This window comes from Gavialis gangeticus, unplaced genomic scaffold, assembly GCF_001723915.1.
Source record: "Gavialis gangeticus isolate Ggan-Ray unplaced genomic scaffold, GavGan_comp1, whole genome shotgun sequence".
Classification (NCBI taxonomy): domain Eukaryota; kingdom Metazoa; phylum Chordata; order Crocodylia; family Gavialidae; genus Gavialis; species Gavialis gangeticus.
The window spans coordinates 17,316,512-17,334,775 of record NW_017729014.1 but is presented as its reverse complement, the minus strand read 5'-3'; the positions used below and the strand labels follow the sequence as shown (position 1 = coordinate 17,334,775).

Here is an 18,264-nt window from a genome sequence, read left to right as displayed (position 1 = left end):
GCAGGTTTCTGATCACTTACACCAGTTTAGGTGTAATTTCTGTCCTTAGCCCAAAGGATCACGAGACAACCGCATTGAGGTTGTTTTAATTTAATTTCCTTGTAGATTCTTGCAGCCAAGGGCCAGACTGGCCATGCTGACATCAGTGGTCCTAATGAACTCCTTGAAAACAGTAAGTGTTCATTTCAAAGCATGTCATAAAGAAAGGCACAAGTTTCATTTAACCTTCTACTTAGGTAGAAGATCACTGAAACTGTCAGCCTTCATGTGCAGTCCTCCCTTCCTCATATTAAGCATCGATCCATGTTTCCATGGTACACACAGAGCAGCCTTAACAGTGGGTGTCAGAATTAAACCAAACTCACCCTGGAAGAGCCCTGAGACATTGCCCCAGCACAGCTCTTCATCCGGCATCACTGAATGTACAGACCTGTTGCTAGCGCAGAACGTAACAGGAGCCAGGAAAAGAATGAAAAGCTCCAGTACATCTTGCTCATTCAGCAGCTTTTAGGCTGTTGCGGAAGCCGTTCCTTCAAAAAGAAGTGCATGCCCCCTGCACCAGTTTGTAAAAACAGTGAATCCTGATCGTCTTGCTGTAAAACAATCTGACGGGCGCTGGCTTTCACTAGTTTCTTCCTTTTTCCTGAGGCTGTCAGGACAACTTTGGTAATTTCTACTTCACAAATCCACTTAGGCCAGCTTTTTCAAAAACAAGCCCCTAAGCCGCTATTTAGATAGTGAAGCACTTTCAGCCCTAATCTGAGGCAAACTGAAGTCAAGGAGAATTATGGGTTCTTGCATCTTTTTTTTTTTTAAAGAAAGAAAGAATTAAGCTGGTTTTTTTAGGTGCTCAGATTTTGATTTTTTTTTTCTTTCCTTTTTTTCTTATTTATTGGTAGCTGTAGGCAGGTTTCCCATGAAATTCCATCTCTCCAAAGCTGATGTCTCTCTCCCTGCTTTATTAATACAGCTAAGACATTTGCGACTGTATTTAAGCAGAAGACAGGGAAATATAAGTGGAGGCAGAATACTATCCAAGGGATAACATGATCCACTTAAACTTTGCAAGGCTTTATAAGCTTCATTTTGTAACTTCAGAGAACAGCTAAAATATCACCCTGGGGGCAGATATTCATTTTACTTTTCCAGAAAAATTGGAGAAGAATTTTCAAATGCTCCTAATACCAACTTCTACAAGGTAGCAAACCCAGGGGTAGTGAAAACAGAGCTCAGTGCAATATTTGCAATGATTTTAGCCTCCTTTTTACAACTGCATTCAGTATTCAATGGACAGTTTGTATCTGCTGTACAGTACTGCTGCTATATGTCTGGTGTTAACTGGCAGCCAGTAAAAGTGGTGGTAGATATTTGTATATGAGCGTCTTTTGGAGGACCACTTGAGATTAACTGTGCTGTACAGAAAAAAATATTTGGGAGGAACAGAATTCTGTCTGCCAGTGATTCTCATCTAGGGTGGCTTTTAAAGGGGTGGGACGCCATGCAATATTAGCAGTGCAAACACCCACGGAGGACTCACAAGATTACACCCATAAATTTCAAATAGGAATCCACAGTGGGAAGACCACTCTGGCCTGCTACAGTCTTTCTAAGTTCTTTGCAATGCAAGATTTGTTTTATTATTTTGCCATAGTCATTAATGAGTGCAAGCTAAGATCTAGAACTTCCCAAGGGGTGCCAGCTAGGGTATGTGTACCAAGGTTGGCACCCACTGCTCTATGCAACTGAATAGGATAGTTCCAAACAAATGAAGAGAATAAGAAGTCAAACTACAGAATGCCTAATTTATCTAGTATACTTTATAGGATGGTTTTCTTAAGGTTCTGGCATTTTCAGAAGAGGCTCCACTCAAGTGCTAGGTTTCTCCAACTTGTCTCGTTAGTTGGGGAGTGTGCCTAAGAGTCAGGGTATGTTTTCTTCTTGAAGCAAAATCTACTAGTCCAAGTAGTAAAATTGCTGAAATCTTAAATAGCGCCTATGATTGCTGACCAGCTACTTTGTCGGTTGTGCCTGTCTATGCGGATGCTGTTCCTGTGATGGAGCCGAAGATGACCGGGATCTGTTCGGTCCTGTTTCTTAGTGTGGGAAGATTGCCGCAGGTACAAAGTATACACTTTTCTGGTGAGCATCCCTAGACCAGTACTACCAGCTCAGTACAGCTTGTCTTCTGACAGAGATTACAGTGCACTGGGGAATGAAGCAGCAATGCTCGTCTTACTAGAGAAGGTCCCGTTTTCCCCACCGCCAGCCTTCCCCCCTACACCTTGTCACAGAAGAGTTGAGTCTTCATGACCCATATGTAAAGCTGGCGCTTTAGGTTATATAACCACACTAGTCAGATTAGCTGTGGTATCCTGATCTTCTCAATTATCAAATGTGCTTTTTTATCTCAACAGCACCACGAATAACGAATGCATAGGAAATGGTGCAGTCTAGGTGTCTAGGGGTGTGTTGTACCGCAGCCATCACCCCTGGGGGGGGCGTGATGAGCGGGCTTACAGATTCAACCAGTCCGGGGAGCCTAGAGGGGTCCTAGGATAGATTTGTCCTGGTGCCTAGGCAGGTTCGGGCCTGGAAGAGTCAGGTTGCCATCTTCTCCAGTTGGGTTGTCTGGGGCTAGAGCAGCATTTCGCACAAGGTAGGGAAATCCTTAGGACTTCTCTCATTTCCATCTTGGCCCATAGCAACAAGAGTTCATAATCCCAGAGGTTTATGCCCCTTCCTCCTCAGGTTTTCCCCCACAGGCTTATATCTGGAGGATGGAGGGGCCCCAGTGGAGGCAGTGCAGAGCTAATGGCGCTGATCCTGTACTGGGAGGCTTCTCTGCTGTGGGGATGAGGAGAGCCATGTGGCTGCTTCCTACTATTTAAGATGATATGAAGCAGCTGCAGTGCAAGATTAACTCTGCCCCTTGTACTAGAGGCGTGATGACATGACTGGGCACTGCAAACAGCTGCCACACATGGAAGCAGCAATGACTTCTTCCCCCACCCCAAGTTGGCGTGGGATTGCTTCCCAATCATCCCATCCTAGTTATGCTACTGCCTTGTACCCAGGGCAGGGCGCTCCAAAATGGCCTTTGTGCAGCTGCTGCTGGGCAGGAAGCTGGCTGAAAAGAGTTTACCTCTTATCTGTGATGTAATATAGACTAGTCAGGGAAGCACAAAGCTTATTTGGGTGACCAAGATGTGTTCACAGTCTGGGAGCTCAGCTTATAAGACATCGTCCTTCTGTCTTCTGACCTTAGCGGGTTGGACAGGGAGAGAGCTGCTGGGAAGTCGTGCTGTGCAGCATCATACCTGCCAGCGAAATAATGATTGTAATTAATGCTGACCACTCTGCAGTAAGATCCCCTGCCCTGCCTTCATCCACAGAGCCCCTTTCACCCTGCATGACCTGCATGTAGTAGAGCAGGATACTGGGTAGATCTAGCTGATATAAGACGGGGCCTTCTCCAAGGACAGCGCTGTGGCGATGAAACAGCATTGTGTGCAATGCCAATCTAAAATGGGAATTTAGGGAGATGTATGAAGAAAATCAATTCCTTTACACCTTCATGTAAGGCTCATTACCTCTCGGCAATCACTGCTGAGGCAATTGTGTTAGCTTTGGTGGGAGAAGCCCCACGTGTCATTAGAGACATGGCTATTTTTTTTGCTCCATCTACAAACAAAAGGCCCCTTGAAGTCAAAAGGCCTCTTGAAGGAAACTCCCAGTGACATTCAGAGGCTTTGCAACAGCCCGCAACATCCACAATCCAAGTTAACTCACTAATGTGAACGGGACCATAAATAGCCTCTCACCCACTGGCTCCTATTGCCACTGAGCATGGCAGTCAAGTCTGGTTACTGCCAGCACAATTTTAGCACCCTATGGAGTTTTTTTCCTTCCCGTCGCACACAGAAGAAGGTGCATATGCAGAGTGGGTGGAAGCTAGCTAGGCCTCTGTGCCAGCTTCTCTTTGATGTGAGGTCCTGCTTTGCCCATTGCCACCTATTTGTTCCCATGATTAAAAGCCCTGTAAAAACTTGTACATTGTTATGTCAGAAAATAAAGGAAATAGAAAATTTCAATGTACTCTGGCTCACCTGAGGGTGTGACCTAGATTTCCAGACCCAGGGTGGGAATCTGCAGAAGAGCCTTGTTTGCTTGTGTTGTAATTGGGCTCCACCTCACTACCGTGTCCTCTGATTCTTGCAGCAGGATCTACTCTTCTGCAGCTTGCTGCAAAGCAGACTCTCCTCTATTTGCAGCCTTTGCTTCCCGAAGTGACGTGAAAACTGTGAATGTCACTTGGGGAACAGACCAGAGCTGCACCTGCTTCCCACCAATATCAGTAACAACCCTGCTCTAGCCATAGGCTTTTCAGGATTGGGCCCTAGTCCTTCTCCCTACTTCACATTTTGCCTTGCTTGCATGTTATGTGCACAGCATGAGGCTGAGCTATTCCCAGGGACAAAGGGCACATTTGCATCGCACCAGTGCTGAGCCAGGAGGGCAAGCAAAAAGTATGCCCTGCCCCACATGCAGCAGGTCCTACAAGTGAAGCAGTGGTATCTCTGCCAAACGTATACCTAGCACTGCTCCCGCTTGCTCTTGGCTGTGCCCATTCGGTCACTCAAGTGACTACGTTGTCTGATGCCCAGGATTTGGCACGTGAAAAGCAGGACTGAGGGGGCACGGATGCTTCTCTAGGGTGCACCCAGGCTCAGGAGATAAGCAGCATAGACTTGCTGGAAGACCTGTGGAAATGCTGCTGCTCAGAACAATAACTCTTTCTGCCATCTCACCTGATCTCCCTCAGCCTTTTGCTCCTATTTTTTTTCTTTTCTCTTTCACATGGTGGGAGAAAGCGCAGCATATATTTTCTCTCTGATGCTTGTGTGCATTAAAGCTGCTTTGCACCACTCCTGCGTGGAACAGACATCGAAAGCTGTCAGGGATCTGACCACTGGCAGAGTCCTTCTATGAGACCTTCAGGTCCAGGAAGAGTGGCCAGGGTCTGTATGCCAGGTTGATTTGTGGCTGGAAGGGCAGCGGCAGAGAGTGTAGATTGCTCTAAATGAAGCTGAGGAGCAGACTGGCATGAAAACCGAATTTCAGGGTATTCTGATTTTTAAAAACTATTTGGAACCAGACTGGAAGCATCTCCTGAAATAATACTTTTTTTTGAAAATCCACGTTGATGACATTTAATTTCCGCATCTGGTTTTATTGAAGTGTTTAACACTATATCCTTTTTCAAATGCAAGTTGATTTGAAACAAAAACTGGTGTGTTCCTCTTTGGAAGTGTTGAAATAGTATTGAGATCTCTTATTTAAGTAGGATTTTGTCAAAATTGGAACATTTGCACCAAAGGATTTTTGAGTGCCAGATCACATTTTCTAATAGAAAAATTGGGAAATGATGACTGACTCTCACTGGCAACCAAAATAATCCAGGTTTGAGAGGCACCTGGTGGGGTTAAAGTCACTTCTTGCATCTCTCTTTTGGACTTCTGCTGAATATCCCTCGGGTATACAAGAAAATAGTAGCTTTCTTTATTACAGGACTATTTACCATAAAGCCAAATTCCCATGACATGTTTTTTGCCTACTTGCTATATATGATGATGATAATGATGATAAATAAGAGTTTAAGTGCAGAATTTCATTCCATGGATGAAATTGTGCTTCTGGGCAAACCACCAGCTGAAAGCTCATTTGCACTTGAATTGTATTGAAGCCCAATTGAATGTAAACAGGGCATAGATTTAAAGTGCTTGCACTCAGCTGCCGGGGGAGTTTCAGTTCGATTGTCTTTTCAACTACCTGATCTTAAAAGCGCTGCTCGTCAGAAGTATCTGTGCCTGTAAAAAGGGATTGGACAAATTCTTGGAGGAAAGGTGCGTGAGTAGCTATGGAGCATGGGGCATAGGGGTACAGCCGCTGAATCAGAACTTCCTAGACCTTAAATCCTTTGAGGCTGCAAGTGAGAGAGGAACAGTGGAAAAACCCCCAGTCACACCCAGCTCACTCTCCTTTTCAGCCTCCCCGCTCTGCCACTGGGTGCCACTGGGCAAGATGGACCTATGGTCTGACCCAGTAAATGGCAGTTCTGATGTTTGTATGTTATGGTCTTATGCATGTAAAGTGGGAGGGCTCACAGTCTCGCCATCACATTTAGACTCACATTTTCTTTCCTCTTTTGAATATTTGCAAATTCCCACCTCCACAAAGATTATTTTCTCAGCCATGCTTAGCTGAAAAACCTTTCCACAGATCCCACATCCCCTGGGAGCAGAATTTTCTGCCACAACATTGCAGTGATCTCTTCCCCATAGCTAATGTCTTCCAGTTAATTCTGATTTACAATATGCTACCCTGATTCCCTTCTGACTCCTAATTATGTTCCCATGTTTTTTTAACCTTTTAGACATAATTAATGCTTTAGAAGCAGAGAGCAGCTAGCACTTCATTATTTCTAGTGTACAAATTGTATTAAATAAATCATAAGAGAACTAGATGGCCTTGGGGAATTGGATATGCTGCCTCTGGTATCTTTGTCCCTGTTTCAACTCTAGTCTATATAAAGACTTTCCATGGGTTGTTGCTATTTTGATGGCTTGTTGGTGGATTGGGTGTGATCTGGTGGTCTAAGATCAAGTCCTTGGGGAGTCATGTCTACCAACCCAAAAGTGTACTTCACAATTGATACCTTTGCCGATTCACTTATCCCTGCCTCTCTTCTAATCATCATCATCATCAGGGGAAAACCTCAGGATCTTCAGAAAACAAAGCAGACACGCTGGATCTGCCAGCAGTAGTTTGGGATTTTGTTCTGAATACCAGAGGGGAGGGAGCTGAGCTCCCCACCCCGTTGTTCATGGTTATGAGTGTGACCTCCCACAGCCCCGGGAGCAGAGGCAAGCACTGTAAACTGTAGGAACTGAGCACCATGCAAGATCAGGCCCTAATGCATACTAGTGGAGAGACAATTATCTTTTAATATTAATTCACATTTAAAAGTGAATTTTGATTTGGCCTGAGCTACCATCAGCACATGGGGAAAGAAGCCCAGCCTTGGGCTAACCCAGCAAGCTGGCCAACTAGGCTTCAAGTATGGCAATGAGGCTTCCATTAAAGGAACTCAGCAGCTGATTTGCTCTGGAAGTCGTCCCCTTTTGCCACAATAAGGAAGGCAAAACAGGACTAGCTTTGAATTTGCAATGAAATGCACCGTGGCACGGATTCCTAGCGCTTTAAACCATGTGCCGCTATTTGCATGTCTTTATGGTGCAAGGCATGCTGAACCGCACCGTGGTCGCTCCATGAATGCTCTGCTTCAAACCGGACGCAGTATAGCTGCATTTGTGGGATGCGACACATGCATGAATACATTCTGAACTGGACAGTAATTGACTTTACGGAGGCTGACCTAAGACAACGTCCCGGCACACGCACAGAGCCGCGCTGACACAACTAGGCTGCTTTCCTCCACCCTGCATGCACGGATACGGCACGTTGGCAGCAGGTCGCCGCCTGACATCCCTTTGCTCTGTGTGGCTGTACCCTGTGAGAAGACAGCGCTATTTGGGGACATTCTGTCTCCCTCAGAACAAATCTTTCTTTTGCCTTTCTCATTTCCTGACTTGTCACTTCATGATTCACGACTTGATTCTTTTAACCCGGTGTGATGCATCAGCCAGGAAATTTTAAAAGACAGCCTTTTCTAAAAGGTTCAGCGGCTGAGATCCTGACTTTTCTTTCAGCGCCGTTGGGCTAGTCAGGTCCTTTTATGTCACTGTTGCATTTCATCCTGGGATGTAGGGTGATTAAAGCACCCTGACAATATATATTTTTCAGAACATGACCCATCAGGAAGGAAGTTCCTGAAAAGCAGGTGAACAGGAACTGTGGGTTTTTTTAGACAAAAAGAAAAATAAACTCACAATAGATGAGGCCCTTCCTGCAAATCCCTAGAGCAAAAGACAGTTCATTTCAAGGTGCCATTGACTGCAGGGTGCTGTGGGATTCGGGGCCATTGGGTTCTGTGTCCATTATTATCCATTAACTCACTGTAGGTGGCAAGCGCTTACCTTTTTCCTGCCTCCAGTTTCCCACTTGTGCTAAGGGGATATAAAGATTTTATAGGCGGGGGATGAAGGAAATGAATCATTTAGAGTGTGAATTTTGAAAACTTTTAAGTTATGGAAGAGCATAACGCTCTTGGAAAGACAACTGTGCTGATCAAAGAAGTGGTTTCAGACTCTTGGAGAACCTAGGCAAATGCTAAACCCTGGGTCCATCCTGGCTCCATTTTAGGGCTCTCTGTTTAGCACCATTCACATGTTCACTGCCCGCAGTTGGGGTCAGATTTTCAGTACTCCTCAGCACCCCGTATGCTTGATACACTGGGAAAGCTGGCCCCACATAGCCTAAGCATTTAATGAGTGTAAAGAGATCATAAAGGTAAATTAAATGAGCGTAAAGAGATCATGGTAGACTTCTGCTGGTTGGCTTTCTCAGGGTGTAGGAATCTAGGAAACTAGATAGTAGTAGTTTGAGTAGGCTCATTTTTAATAATAAAACCTTCTCCTTCTGCTAGAAGTTTATTAGCAAAAGCATCTAATCCCTTCTGCTAGGATGTTCTACCACCCAAGAAGGCTTTCCTTTTAGTTCTCCAGGCCTGGATTTAGTTGGCTGCGTTGTCCAGAGGAGTACAGAAGACTAGGTGGCTAGATGGAAATGAGCCTAGCAGGCACCCCACAAAGACATAATATAGTTGCTCTGTATTCCTGATTTATAACAAAAATACCTGCTTGTGACAAACTAGTCGGTGGTGATGGCAGACCCGTAATACGAGGATGAGTCTTCCAGTAAATAGGAAAGCCATCCGTGAGTCTGTAGATGACCGAGGAGGCCACTTTGAGATCCGCTCAACTGCAGAAATGGCAGATATTTCCAGGAGGCGGAAGTAGATCCAGGTGATGTTGCGTCACATCTCTTTCCCTCTTTTTGTCAGTTGAAAATTGGCAGTGGCCTCTATACATTACAATGTTTTTATTTAAAAAAACCCCACTCATTGCTTTGCAATCTGTCAGAAGAGAAAGGGAGAGATATAGGTCTTTCACAGCCATGACCTCTACATTTTCTCTTGCTCCTGGTTTTTTTTTGCAAGGGATTTTGGGGGAGGAGAAGTCCTTATATTCTTGTTTTGCTTTTCACTCTTATTGTTACCATGTGGGATGTTTCTCTGAAGTTTGTCACTGACCCAAAGCACAGATGTAGGAAACAGGCTGTGCATTATGGAGATCTCTGCGGTAGGCTGGGGCGTAGAGAAACCTCCACCATGAGCTGTGAAATGGCAGCACGTTACCCCGTAAATTCCCTGGCTGTCCTCCGCAGTCACAGACATTATAATTCAGTTCCACCTTCCTCCCGTTCCCTGGGTGTCCCAATCTGCCAGCCTGTGCGCACAAGCTTTAAGGAAACCTTTATGTGTGCGGTGAATGCAGGACAGCTCCAATTTTGTGAAGATGTCGAGAACTTTGACTTCCTCAACCTCCTCAACCATGCAGACAGAACGGTTTTAATAGGTACAAAAAGCCAAGCAGCCTGCATAGGCTACAGCACCCCAGGCTCAAGAGAAACGTGAGGCACATATTTCAGGTGGCATTTTGCCTTGAGAAAATGACTCAGACTCTTCCTTTGCTGGAGAACTATGGGCAAGATGCCTGGTATCCTCTTGTGATGGCAGCTGTGTATTGTGTAGTGGAGGAGAGGGAAGAGGAGAGCTGCAAAGGCACCAACACATGGAAGAACTAGCTGGTGCCAGGCTGAGTTTTTGTAGCCACAATTTCCCAGAGCAAAGTCCTAAAATTATAGGATCTGTATCTGGGTCCATGAAGGAAGTTTTCCTTAAGTCCTCTCCAGGATAACAGTTCTTCTGGAGTGCTTTAGTACCCGCCGGGGTATTGGGACTTAAAACCCATTTTATGGAAATAGGAGGCTCCTCCCTAGATTTCTCCTGCAGGCGTATGGCTGAAGGCAGGAGAAACTTGAGGGCATCTGAACCCCAGGCTTGGGCCTGCACATAGGATGCCTGCCAAAAGACACTGGAAATATCTGAAGCCCCTGGTGGGGGTGGAAGATGTTTGCCGGTTGTAGGGCCACTTAAGGTTTGGCACTGACTCATGGATTTGGACTTGATTGGGCTGATTTGGCTTGGAACACAAAACATTTCTTTTAAAAAAAAAAATTGAAAAACTGTGAAAAATAAGCCTGTGATGTACCCTAACCTAACTCCTCCCCTACTACCTTCAAAGTGGGCAACTAGCATGTAACAGCAGGGCTAGATCCAGACAGTCAATCATATCAAGAAGTGAATTCCAAAGAACCAGCCTTGGCACTTAAAATGGGATTTAGGTGGAATTTAGCTGACTGAGCCACAGTCAGACTCCCTCAGGGCTGTGCCCTAACCACTAGGCTATATGCAGGATCCTTTTTGTTTGCTCTCCCTCCTGCCCCTGGCTCTTACATCCCTGGCTGCACAGTGACTTAGCTTTGAAAAGAAGACTGCAAGGTTCTGCCACTCAAAGTCTTCTGGCTAAAAGGAGCCACAACCTGTTTCCAGCAAAACAATTACAGCATTTTCTCTTGTGCAGAAAGCTAGCAGAGCCTGCTGGTTGGGGTTCTCCTGTAGGAAGTGGGAGATGTCATGGGTCCGACTCCATCCCTTCCCTTGACAAATCCAGGGAGGGTCTAGAATCCAGGTCTCCTGTTTTCTATTCAAGGGCTCTACCCATTGCACAGAAGTTGGGCACCACAGTCCAGCCATGCCTTTTAAGCAGAGTGAGTTCTGTTCAGTCAGGTGCGTACCCTTAGAAGATGACTGTATTCTCAATTTAGAGCAGGTGGCAATGCCAAATGTGCCACACTCTAAGCTCCAGAGAGGGATGGGAGTGGAGCAAACCCCCTGAATTTAGCATTTCCTGTTGGCTAGCTCTAGGCTGCCACCCATCCATTTATGGCTGTCCCACAGCCCAAAAATGCTTTTTCTCTAGTTCTCCAGCTCTGGTTTTTGTTGGCCACATTGTCCCAGAGGAGTACAGAAGATTAGGGGCATTTCTACACATGCATTAATTTGCTTTAGTTAATGCACATTACATCTAGTACATGTATTATGAGGTACAAGGAAAATGTGCATGAAGCCTGGACAATGCACATTAACTAAAGCGCAAACTTTTTAAATTGATGTTTAATATGCATTAGCATACTTTGATGCACATTCAATAAAAAGTATTTTTTTTACACGAGCCTTTAATGCACATTAAAATAAACTAATGTGCATGAAAGTGCATATGGAGACATGCCCTGGGTGTTTGAGGTGCAAAGCTCTCTCCATTCATTGTAAATTGACCTTTAAAAGTGCCTCATTAATAGCGATCAATATTTCCTTGTATCAGCCTGTTATTGACCTACATTCTGGCCATTGTGGTGCCAAAGTTGGAGGTGTGTAAAGCACCTCTCTGAATCTTGCCCTAGATTACTAACGCCGACCACTCAAGACCAGCACAGAGGAAAAGCTAGACATTATTTACATGAAATAGGGATTCCCAGCCACAGGAGAAACCATATCATCATAGTTCCCTTAACAACGTGAGGCTATGTTGATGCAGGAGCCAGTATTGCACCAGAAAAGCATCCATCTCTGTAAGGCAGAATCAAAAACTGAAAGGCTGGTTTCCTTTCTAGCCCTCCTGTGTTCAGCATCAGACAAAGGGAAATGCGTATCGAATAGACCAGCTATAGATCTCTGGTCATTAATACACATTTCTCGTATTTCCTCCTTACATTCATATCTTCAATAGCCAAGTAGAACCTGTCATGCTAAGGGCCCTGACGAGTTCACTCACTTTACCTTTTGCTTCATCCACACCCTTCCTTGGCCCCATTAAAATATTCACCATATTCTACTTACTTTGCTGGGGGAGACCAATTTCTTTTACTGCTGTGTCCTGGCTGTTAGTGTCCAAATATATTTGCATTACTTTCTGAATTCAGATTTCTTGCTTTCACTATAAATACCTGACGCTTTTGCCCAGCTCTACGCATTCTTCAATAATGCATGCAGGAATAATATCAGCTGAGCTGCATCTCTTATAACAGAGCATGAGGAGAAGGTGAAAGCAGATCACAGAGTTAAACAAGCACCAGTTAAACCTAAGCTGTTGTTTTGATCATAAGGAAAAACCTCCTCATGTTTTTATCCTTGATGAGGTAGAAGGGAAGGTAGAAAGGTGTGCAGCTGCCTCTCCTAGGACAAGAGCTTTGTGTAGCAGGCAGCAAGTCTTCCGGCTAACAGGGACAAAGACTTGTTTCCAGTAAAATGATTAGAGAATTTCCTCTTGTATAGAAAGCTAGTGCTAGTGCAGGGCATCTGCGTGATTCAAGTCTCATTTAAACCCTCGAAGCAGGGCATAATTGGGATTTAGGTGGTGTCAGCTATGGGTCAGATCTAGATGTGCAGACCCTCTGCATGGGTGTAATTTGTACTCAAAGGAAATTCATTCCTGGTTGGGATTGTTTCATAAAGGGGAAAAAAACACCTGTTTCTTCCTCTAGATCAGCATTTCTCAACCTGGGGTTGTCCAACCTCGGTCCTCTTTCCTGCTGGGGCAGAGGGTTGGACATGATGATCCATTTGGTACCTTCTGACTCTATAATATATGAATTTATGACCCAAAAATGGGTTGCAAGAATATATGAAAGGGATGGGAACAAACTTTAAAAATGGATCAACAAACTTTAAAAACGGATTCTTCTTTAGATGAGAAAAACATGGGAAACCGTGGCTTTTCCTTTGCAGGATGGCAGAGCTCCAGCCTGCAAGGGGCTGCTTAGGGTTCCCCATGGCCCCCCCCCTTCCTGGGGGTGGGGGGCAGCGGGTCAGGAATGAGGGGCACTGGGTCAGGACTGGCCATCAATGTTTGCAAATGGGCCCTTGTACAAAAAAGGTTGAGAACCACTGCTCTAGATAACAATATTATCTTACGGTACATAAACATTGTTACCATGATCCAGGTTGTGAGGACTGCATTTAAGACAATGTTCATTTTATTTCTGATGGTGAACATAGTAATCATGAAACATGCCCAATACACATAGCCTGAAGACTGAAACCCAGTACTTTTTTACGGTGGCAAACTTCCCTACCTAGACCCTCTAGTATGTCTCAAACCTGGCCTGGAAGAAAAAGATAAAACAATAATAGATCCATCCAGTCCTTGCCATCTCTGCGGAGTTTGTCAATAGACATTGAATATTGCTTTTTTGTCCACTGGGAAGTAGTTTGAGTTATCCCAAACTAATCTGAACTAGACCATATCCCAGCCATCAGATGATATTAGTTTTGGGTATTATCTAATTATGCTGACTACAAACTTGAGAATATAGAGTGATCTTGCTACTAATTTCCTCAGCTGCGTAGTTGGCCAGTGCTCTTCTGATGTCTTCTCTTTTTCTTTGCAGGTCTCCATGAAATCCAGTGTTCCCTGCCTGTGGAAAATAGAAGAATCTTTCTGAATGAATTATCTGATGTTAGCTTCAGTGAATGCAAATTTAATTTATCATTAACAGACCTTTTTATCATCATTTTCTCTGGAGTTGCAGTCTCCATTGCTGCTATTCTATCAAGCTTCTTCTTGGCAGCATTGGTGCATTGCTTCCAAAGATGTGCTCCTAATAAAGAGGGTGAGGAAGAAGACGATGAAGAAAGTGAGGGCTGAACGTTGTCTATGTTCTCTTTATGTTAATAATGGGAAAATAAAAGAAATAAGAAGAAATGGAAGTGCTTTAAATATGTGAACTAAATCCAACAAATTAATAATGGCCCAACCAAGTCAATGGCGGAAACCACAAAGCACTTCTGAGAACATTGCGGCTGGACTTCCCTTTCTAACCAAGAGACCATGAAACTGGACATTTCAGTGATGTTTACTCAGTCTTTGCATTCAAAGTTGAAGGGAAGAGGACATGGAAGGGATGTGGAGAGAAGTTGTGTGTTTTAAGAAAAACTAACTTCTGACAGCCTTTAGGTTGCCTTCTTGAATGGCTATAAGTGCTTACTAGCTTGTTGTAACTACACTCCAGAAAGGATCCACTTTATTGCAGGGCTTTGAGTTGGAAATACAAAAGCAATCATATATCTTCCTCACTAGGACTAGGTAAAAGGGAGATTCTGGTAAACTCTTCAACTTATAGAATGACAAAGTTCAGTCAAAATAGTCCATAGCTCTTGACAGAGTAGTACCAGAAGGCTAGCATTTTCTGGATATAAATATCCACCCTTCAGCCAATGACACTGATTTTGGGCTTCACTGAAGCAAATAAATGTTTTACGTAAGCCAATATTGTTCTAGGTCTTAACGACAAAGGGAACCTCTCGATCACTGGCTGCTGCAGAGCAGCTACCCACCCAGTACATTTGGCCATGTACAATTACAAATGATAACGTTCTTCTGTGCTTTTTGATGCAATGAGGCAAAGACAATCCTTATTTACTAATGCTGGATCTCAGTATCTTTATTCTACCATATCATTCAAGTCCCAGGACAATGCTGGCTTTCATTACTCACCTGAATAACTTGACTACTATAAACAGGGGGTCACTCCAACTAGAATTGCAACTGGAATAGTAGTGCATTGAAATACTCCGGTGCTTTCATTGTGCTTCTGCATAACCAGAATTTCATGATACCCATGTTCGTTACAAAGAGACACAAGGATGAAGCAAAACCTGGGAATTGCACAGCCCCAAACATGGAGAGCTGCTTTGCATTTCAAAAATTGGTCCCTTCTCCTGAACTAAAAAGCCCCAGTCTCTATGGAGTTGGCAATCTGGGTTGATCTGAGTCTGAATTATGGAGCTCAATGCATGCCTCATTACAAGTGGGTTTGAAGTATGAGTATAAGCATGTCCCATTAGGAAATACAAAAAGAGCAATTAAAATATTCATACTTAATACTGTGGTTTGCTTTCAGAAAGTAGAGGAGGAAAAATAGGATCTGTCTTGAATACACACATTATTAGAGAGTTTGCCCTTGAATATATACATTATTGGAGATGATGCCAAGTGTAAAATTTTCTCTGGATCATTTTTCAGCCTAAAATCCCTGAGTCGGGATGTGCTGAAGCCTTATTCACATTACTAGAATTTAATGATATGTTTTTAGATAAGCGCCTGCTTACCTACTGCCCTGAATAAGATTGCTTTAATGAACAGGGAGCAAGAATATACTCATATCTGGGGTTTCTCTTGTCCATCCCTATTATAAAGCAATGATTCTATCAGCCTTTTCACTGGATATAGGATCACATTTTGTTTCTGTAAAGCAGAGATTGCCATGGAGTTTGTTCAGCCAAATGGGTTCACGTTTCTCAAAGGATCTACTTCAAATAATTTGTTCTCTGACTAATTAGTATTAAATAAATTATGAAAAAAATGCCTTACATGGATCTGGGGTTAGATATGAGGAGAGCTTTCCCACTGTGGCAAGATAACATAATCAGTTATGAATGTTGGCCAACCAGATCCTTCAAGCTGATCCATGTGGACCCCTCCTCATTTACTTCACCCAGGCTTAAAGACTTACCTGCAGAATCAGGGTATGAATCATTTTGAAATACTAAGGGCTATATTTTGCTCAATCACTGTGGTATAAATCCAGAGTGATGACAATTGAAGTCGGTGGTGTTCTCTTAATGAACAACAATGAAGCAAGAGTAGAATCTGGCCCTCAAATCTACAATTCTGGCTGTATTGTAGTTCTTGTCAAAACTTGATTTTATCTACAGGAGGGTAGACATTTTTGTTAAAAAAAAAAAAGAAAAAAAAGAAAATGAACATTTGTTACAAGAGCTTTTGGAATGGTGCCGGACAGCTTTTTAGGACAAGTTTATTTTTAACAAATTTGTAAAGGAAATATTTTTTTTAAAAACATACATATTGAAAATAGTATTTAGAAAAGCCATGAAGGCTGAAAATAATAATAAACGAACAAGAAAAACACAGCCTAAAGACTATATTCTATTGCAGAACAATCGGATCTGACAAGAAGTAGCGTCTGTTTAACTGCTGAAAATTGGTATTATTTCTATAAAGCTTTTCCTTTTCCTTTTCCTTTTGTTTTCTATGATTTTGCCTTGTACAGTTAATGTGAACTGACTTGTATGGCAATCACCCCAAACCTTTTGTATCTAAATAGTGTGCTAGTGCTCACGTAGATGAAATTGGAATTGTATTTGCCTATTAGAGGGGTAGCATGGTCTGGTGGATAGGGTGCAAGATAAGGACTCATTCTTTGCTGGTGACCAGCTGTGTGACCTTTGGCAAGTCACTTCACCTCTCTGTGCCACAGTTTCCTTGTCTGTAAAATGGGGATCTCAATACTTAGCTGCCTTTTTAAAAGTGCTTTGAGATCTATGGGTGAAACGCATTGTATTGGGGTCATGTATTCTCATTGCATAAGGTAGGCTGGGGCACAAAATATACAATAGATCTCATACTGATCTCACATCAGTCTAACTCCATTGATGTCAGAGGACAGACCCCCCTCATTTACACCATGCTGAGATCAAAACCAGGCTCAGTGTTTTTCACTCCTTCTTATCTTTCCAGCTTTTTCAAGTTGTTGTGATGCTACAGTCACTGTCAGAAGATTATTTTTTCCAGAAATACATTGCAACAAAATTAGGCAGTACAGGAGAAGGATATGCTACATCCGTGCTGGCTTATTCTATTCTTGTTCTTTTAAGAAAATGAATTGACATGATTTTCAATATGTAGTGCCATGGTTACAAATAACACCAATATATTTCTATTACTACACTGTTGTCGGTCATTTGTGTGTGTGAGAGAGGGCGGAAATGGAAACATCACCTGGCTCTTTTCTGATTACAGACAGAGGCTTTTCACTACACAAATGGAAATGGGCAACTTCTTTGTCCCATGCAGTTTGTGCAGTATGTAACATGCACAGCAATTACAGAGATAGTATAAACAGGCCAATAATTAGAGCTTGGCAGAGTTTTGTATTGAAACATAGAACTAGTTCACTCTTCTTGCTTTCAAGTTTCATTACATTACAGATCTAAAACAGCCAAACTTCATTAAATGATTTGTCAAGCCAGACTTTCAAGGGTGACTTCACTGTGTTTTAGAGGAATATCCTATACTTTCTATAGATTCTAGGAGTAGCTTTATTAGTATCATGCATTAGTGCATGTTGCATTAGTATCGTGTGAAACCCCGCAATTTTGTGTTGTGGTGTTGCACCAAACCTTGTGAAACTTGGTTATTTGAGTGGGTTCTGCTCTAAATTTTCAAGATAATTCTAATGTGTTAAAGATGACTTCACACAATTCTCCAGTGCTCCTACATTTAGAGATGTTGGGATCTGGGAATGTTTCAACCCACTGTAAATATAGGAGCCCTTTGAAATGCTGGTTTTGGGTAGGGCGTAAGGTCTACTTGAAACCTAGCAAATGAGAAGTGGCCCATGTTGAAACCAAGCCTTATTCAGCTAACTCACCTGCAACAGAGCTCAGCTTCCCAGGCTTATCTCTACGGCAACTTCTTTGTGTTAATATTTTTTGCAAACATTCACTCTAAGATGAGAAAGTTTCATAACACTGACACTACTGAATAATGAATGATACATAATATTATATGCCTTCACCTGATCAAGAAAGTTCATGCACAGGAACATTTATGCACTGAATGGGTATAGACATTTACATGCTTTTAACATGGGATTCTTATATTGCTAGCCATGACTCCATGAGACAGAAGCTGGATTTGGTTCTCCCTGGGATTACTGTCATTATTTAATATTTATATTTAGAGGGTGGTTGGGCATGAGTTTATTAAACGAACAGCAGCTGAAGACTGTGGGTTCAATTCCTAGCTCTGCTGCAGTCCCCCAGTATGACTATGACAAAGCCTCCCCAGCTTTGAAATCTGTCCATAATACTCAAATTTCCTTTTTTCTGTCATGCCTATGTGGACTGGAAGCATCATGAGACTAGGATTATCCCTTACAATGCATTAGGGCAACTCCTGGAACTAGTTTTAGTAGGCTTTTATGTGTTGCTATGACATAAATTATGCCTACCACGCAGAAGCACAGTCCCAATTAGACCAAGGTGCTCTTGTGGGTGTGTATATATGGGTGCATCTACACATGCACTTTAATGCTCGTTAG

General features: G+C 43.1%; 1 protein-coding gene across 1 annotated transcript in view; it reads left to right on the top strand.

Annotated features, from left to right (window-relative positions):
- The window catches only part of LRRC38 (leucine rich repeat containing 38), a 36,424-nt gene extending 19,540 nt beyond the window's left edge, over window positions 1–16,884 (top strand). The window contains exon 2 of the mRNA XM_019511872.1: window positions 13,531–16,884. Within this exon, the coding sequence (XP_019367417.1) occupies window positions 13,531–13,787 (257 nt within the window). The 3' untranslated portion in view covers window positions 13,788–16,884. The remainder of the gene's footprint in view (window positions 1–13,530) is intronic.
- Window positions 16,885–18,264: the final 1,380 nt, after the last annotated feature.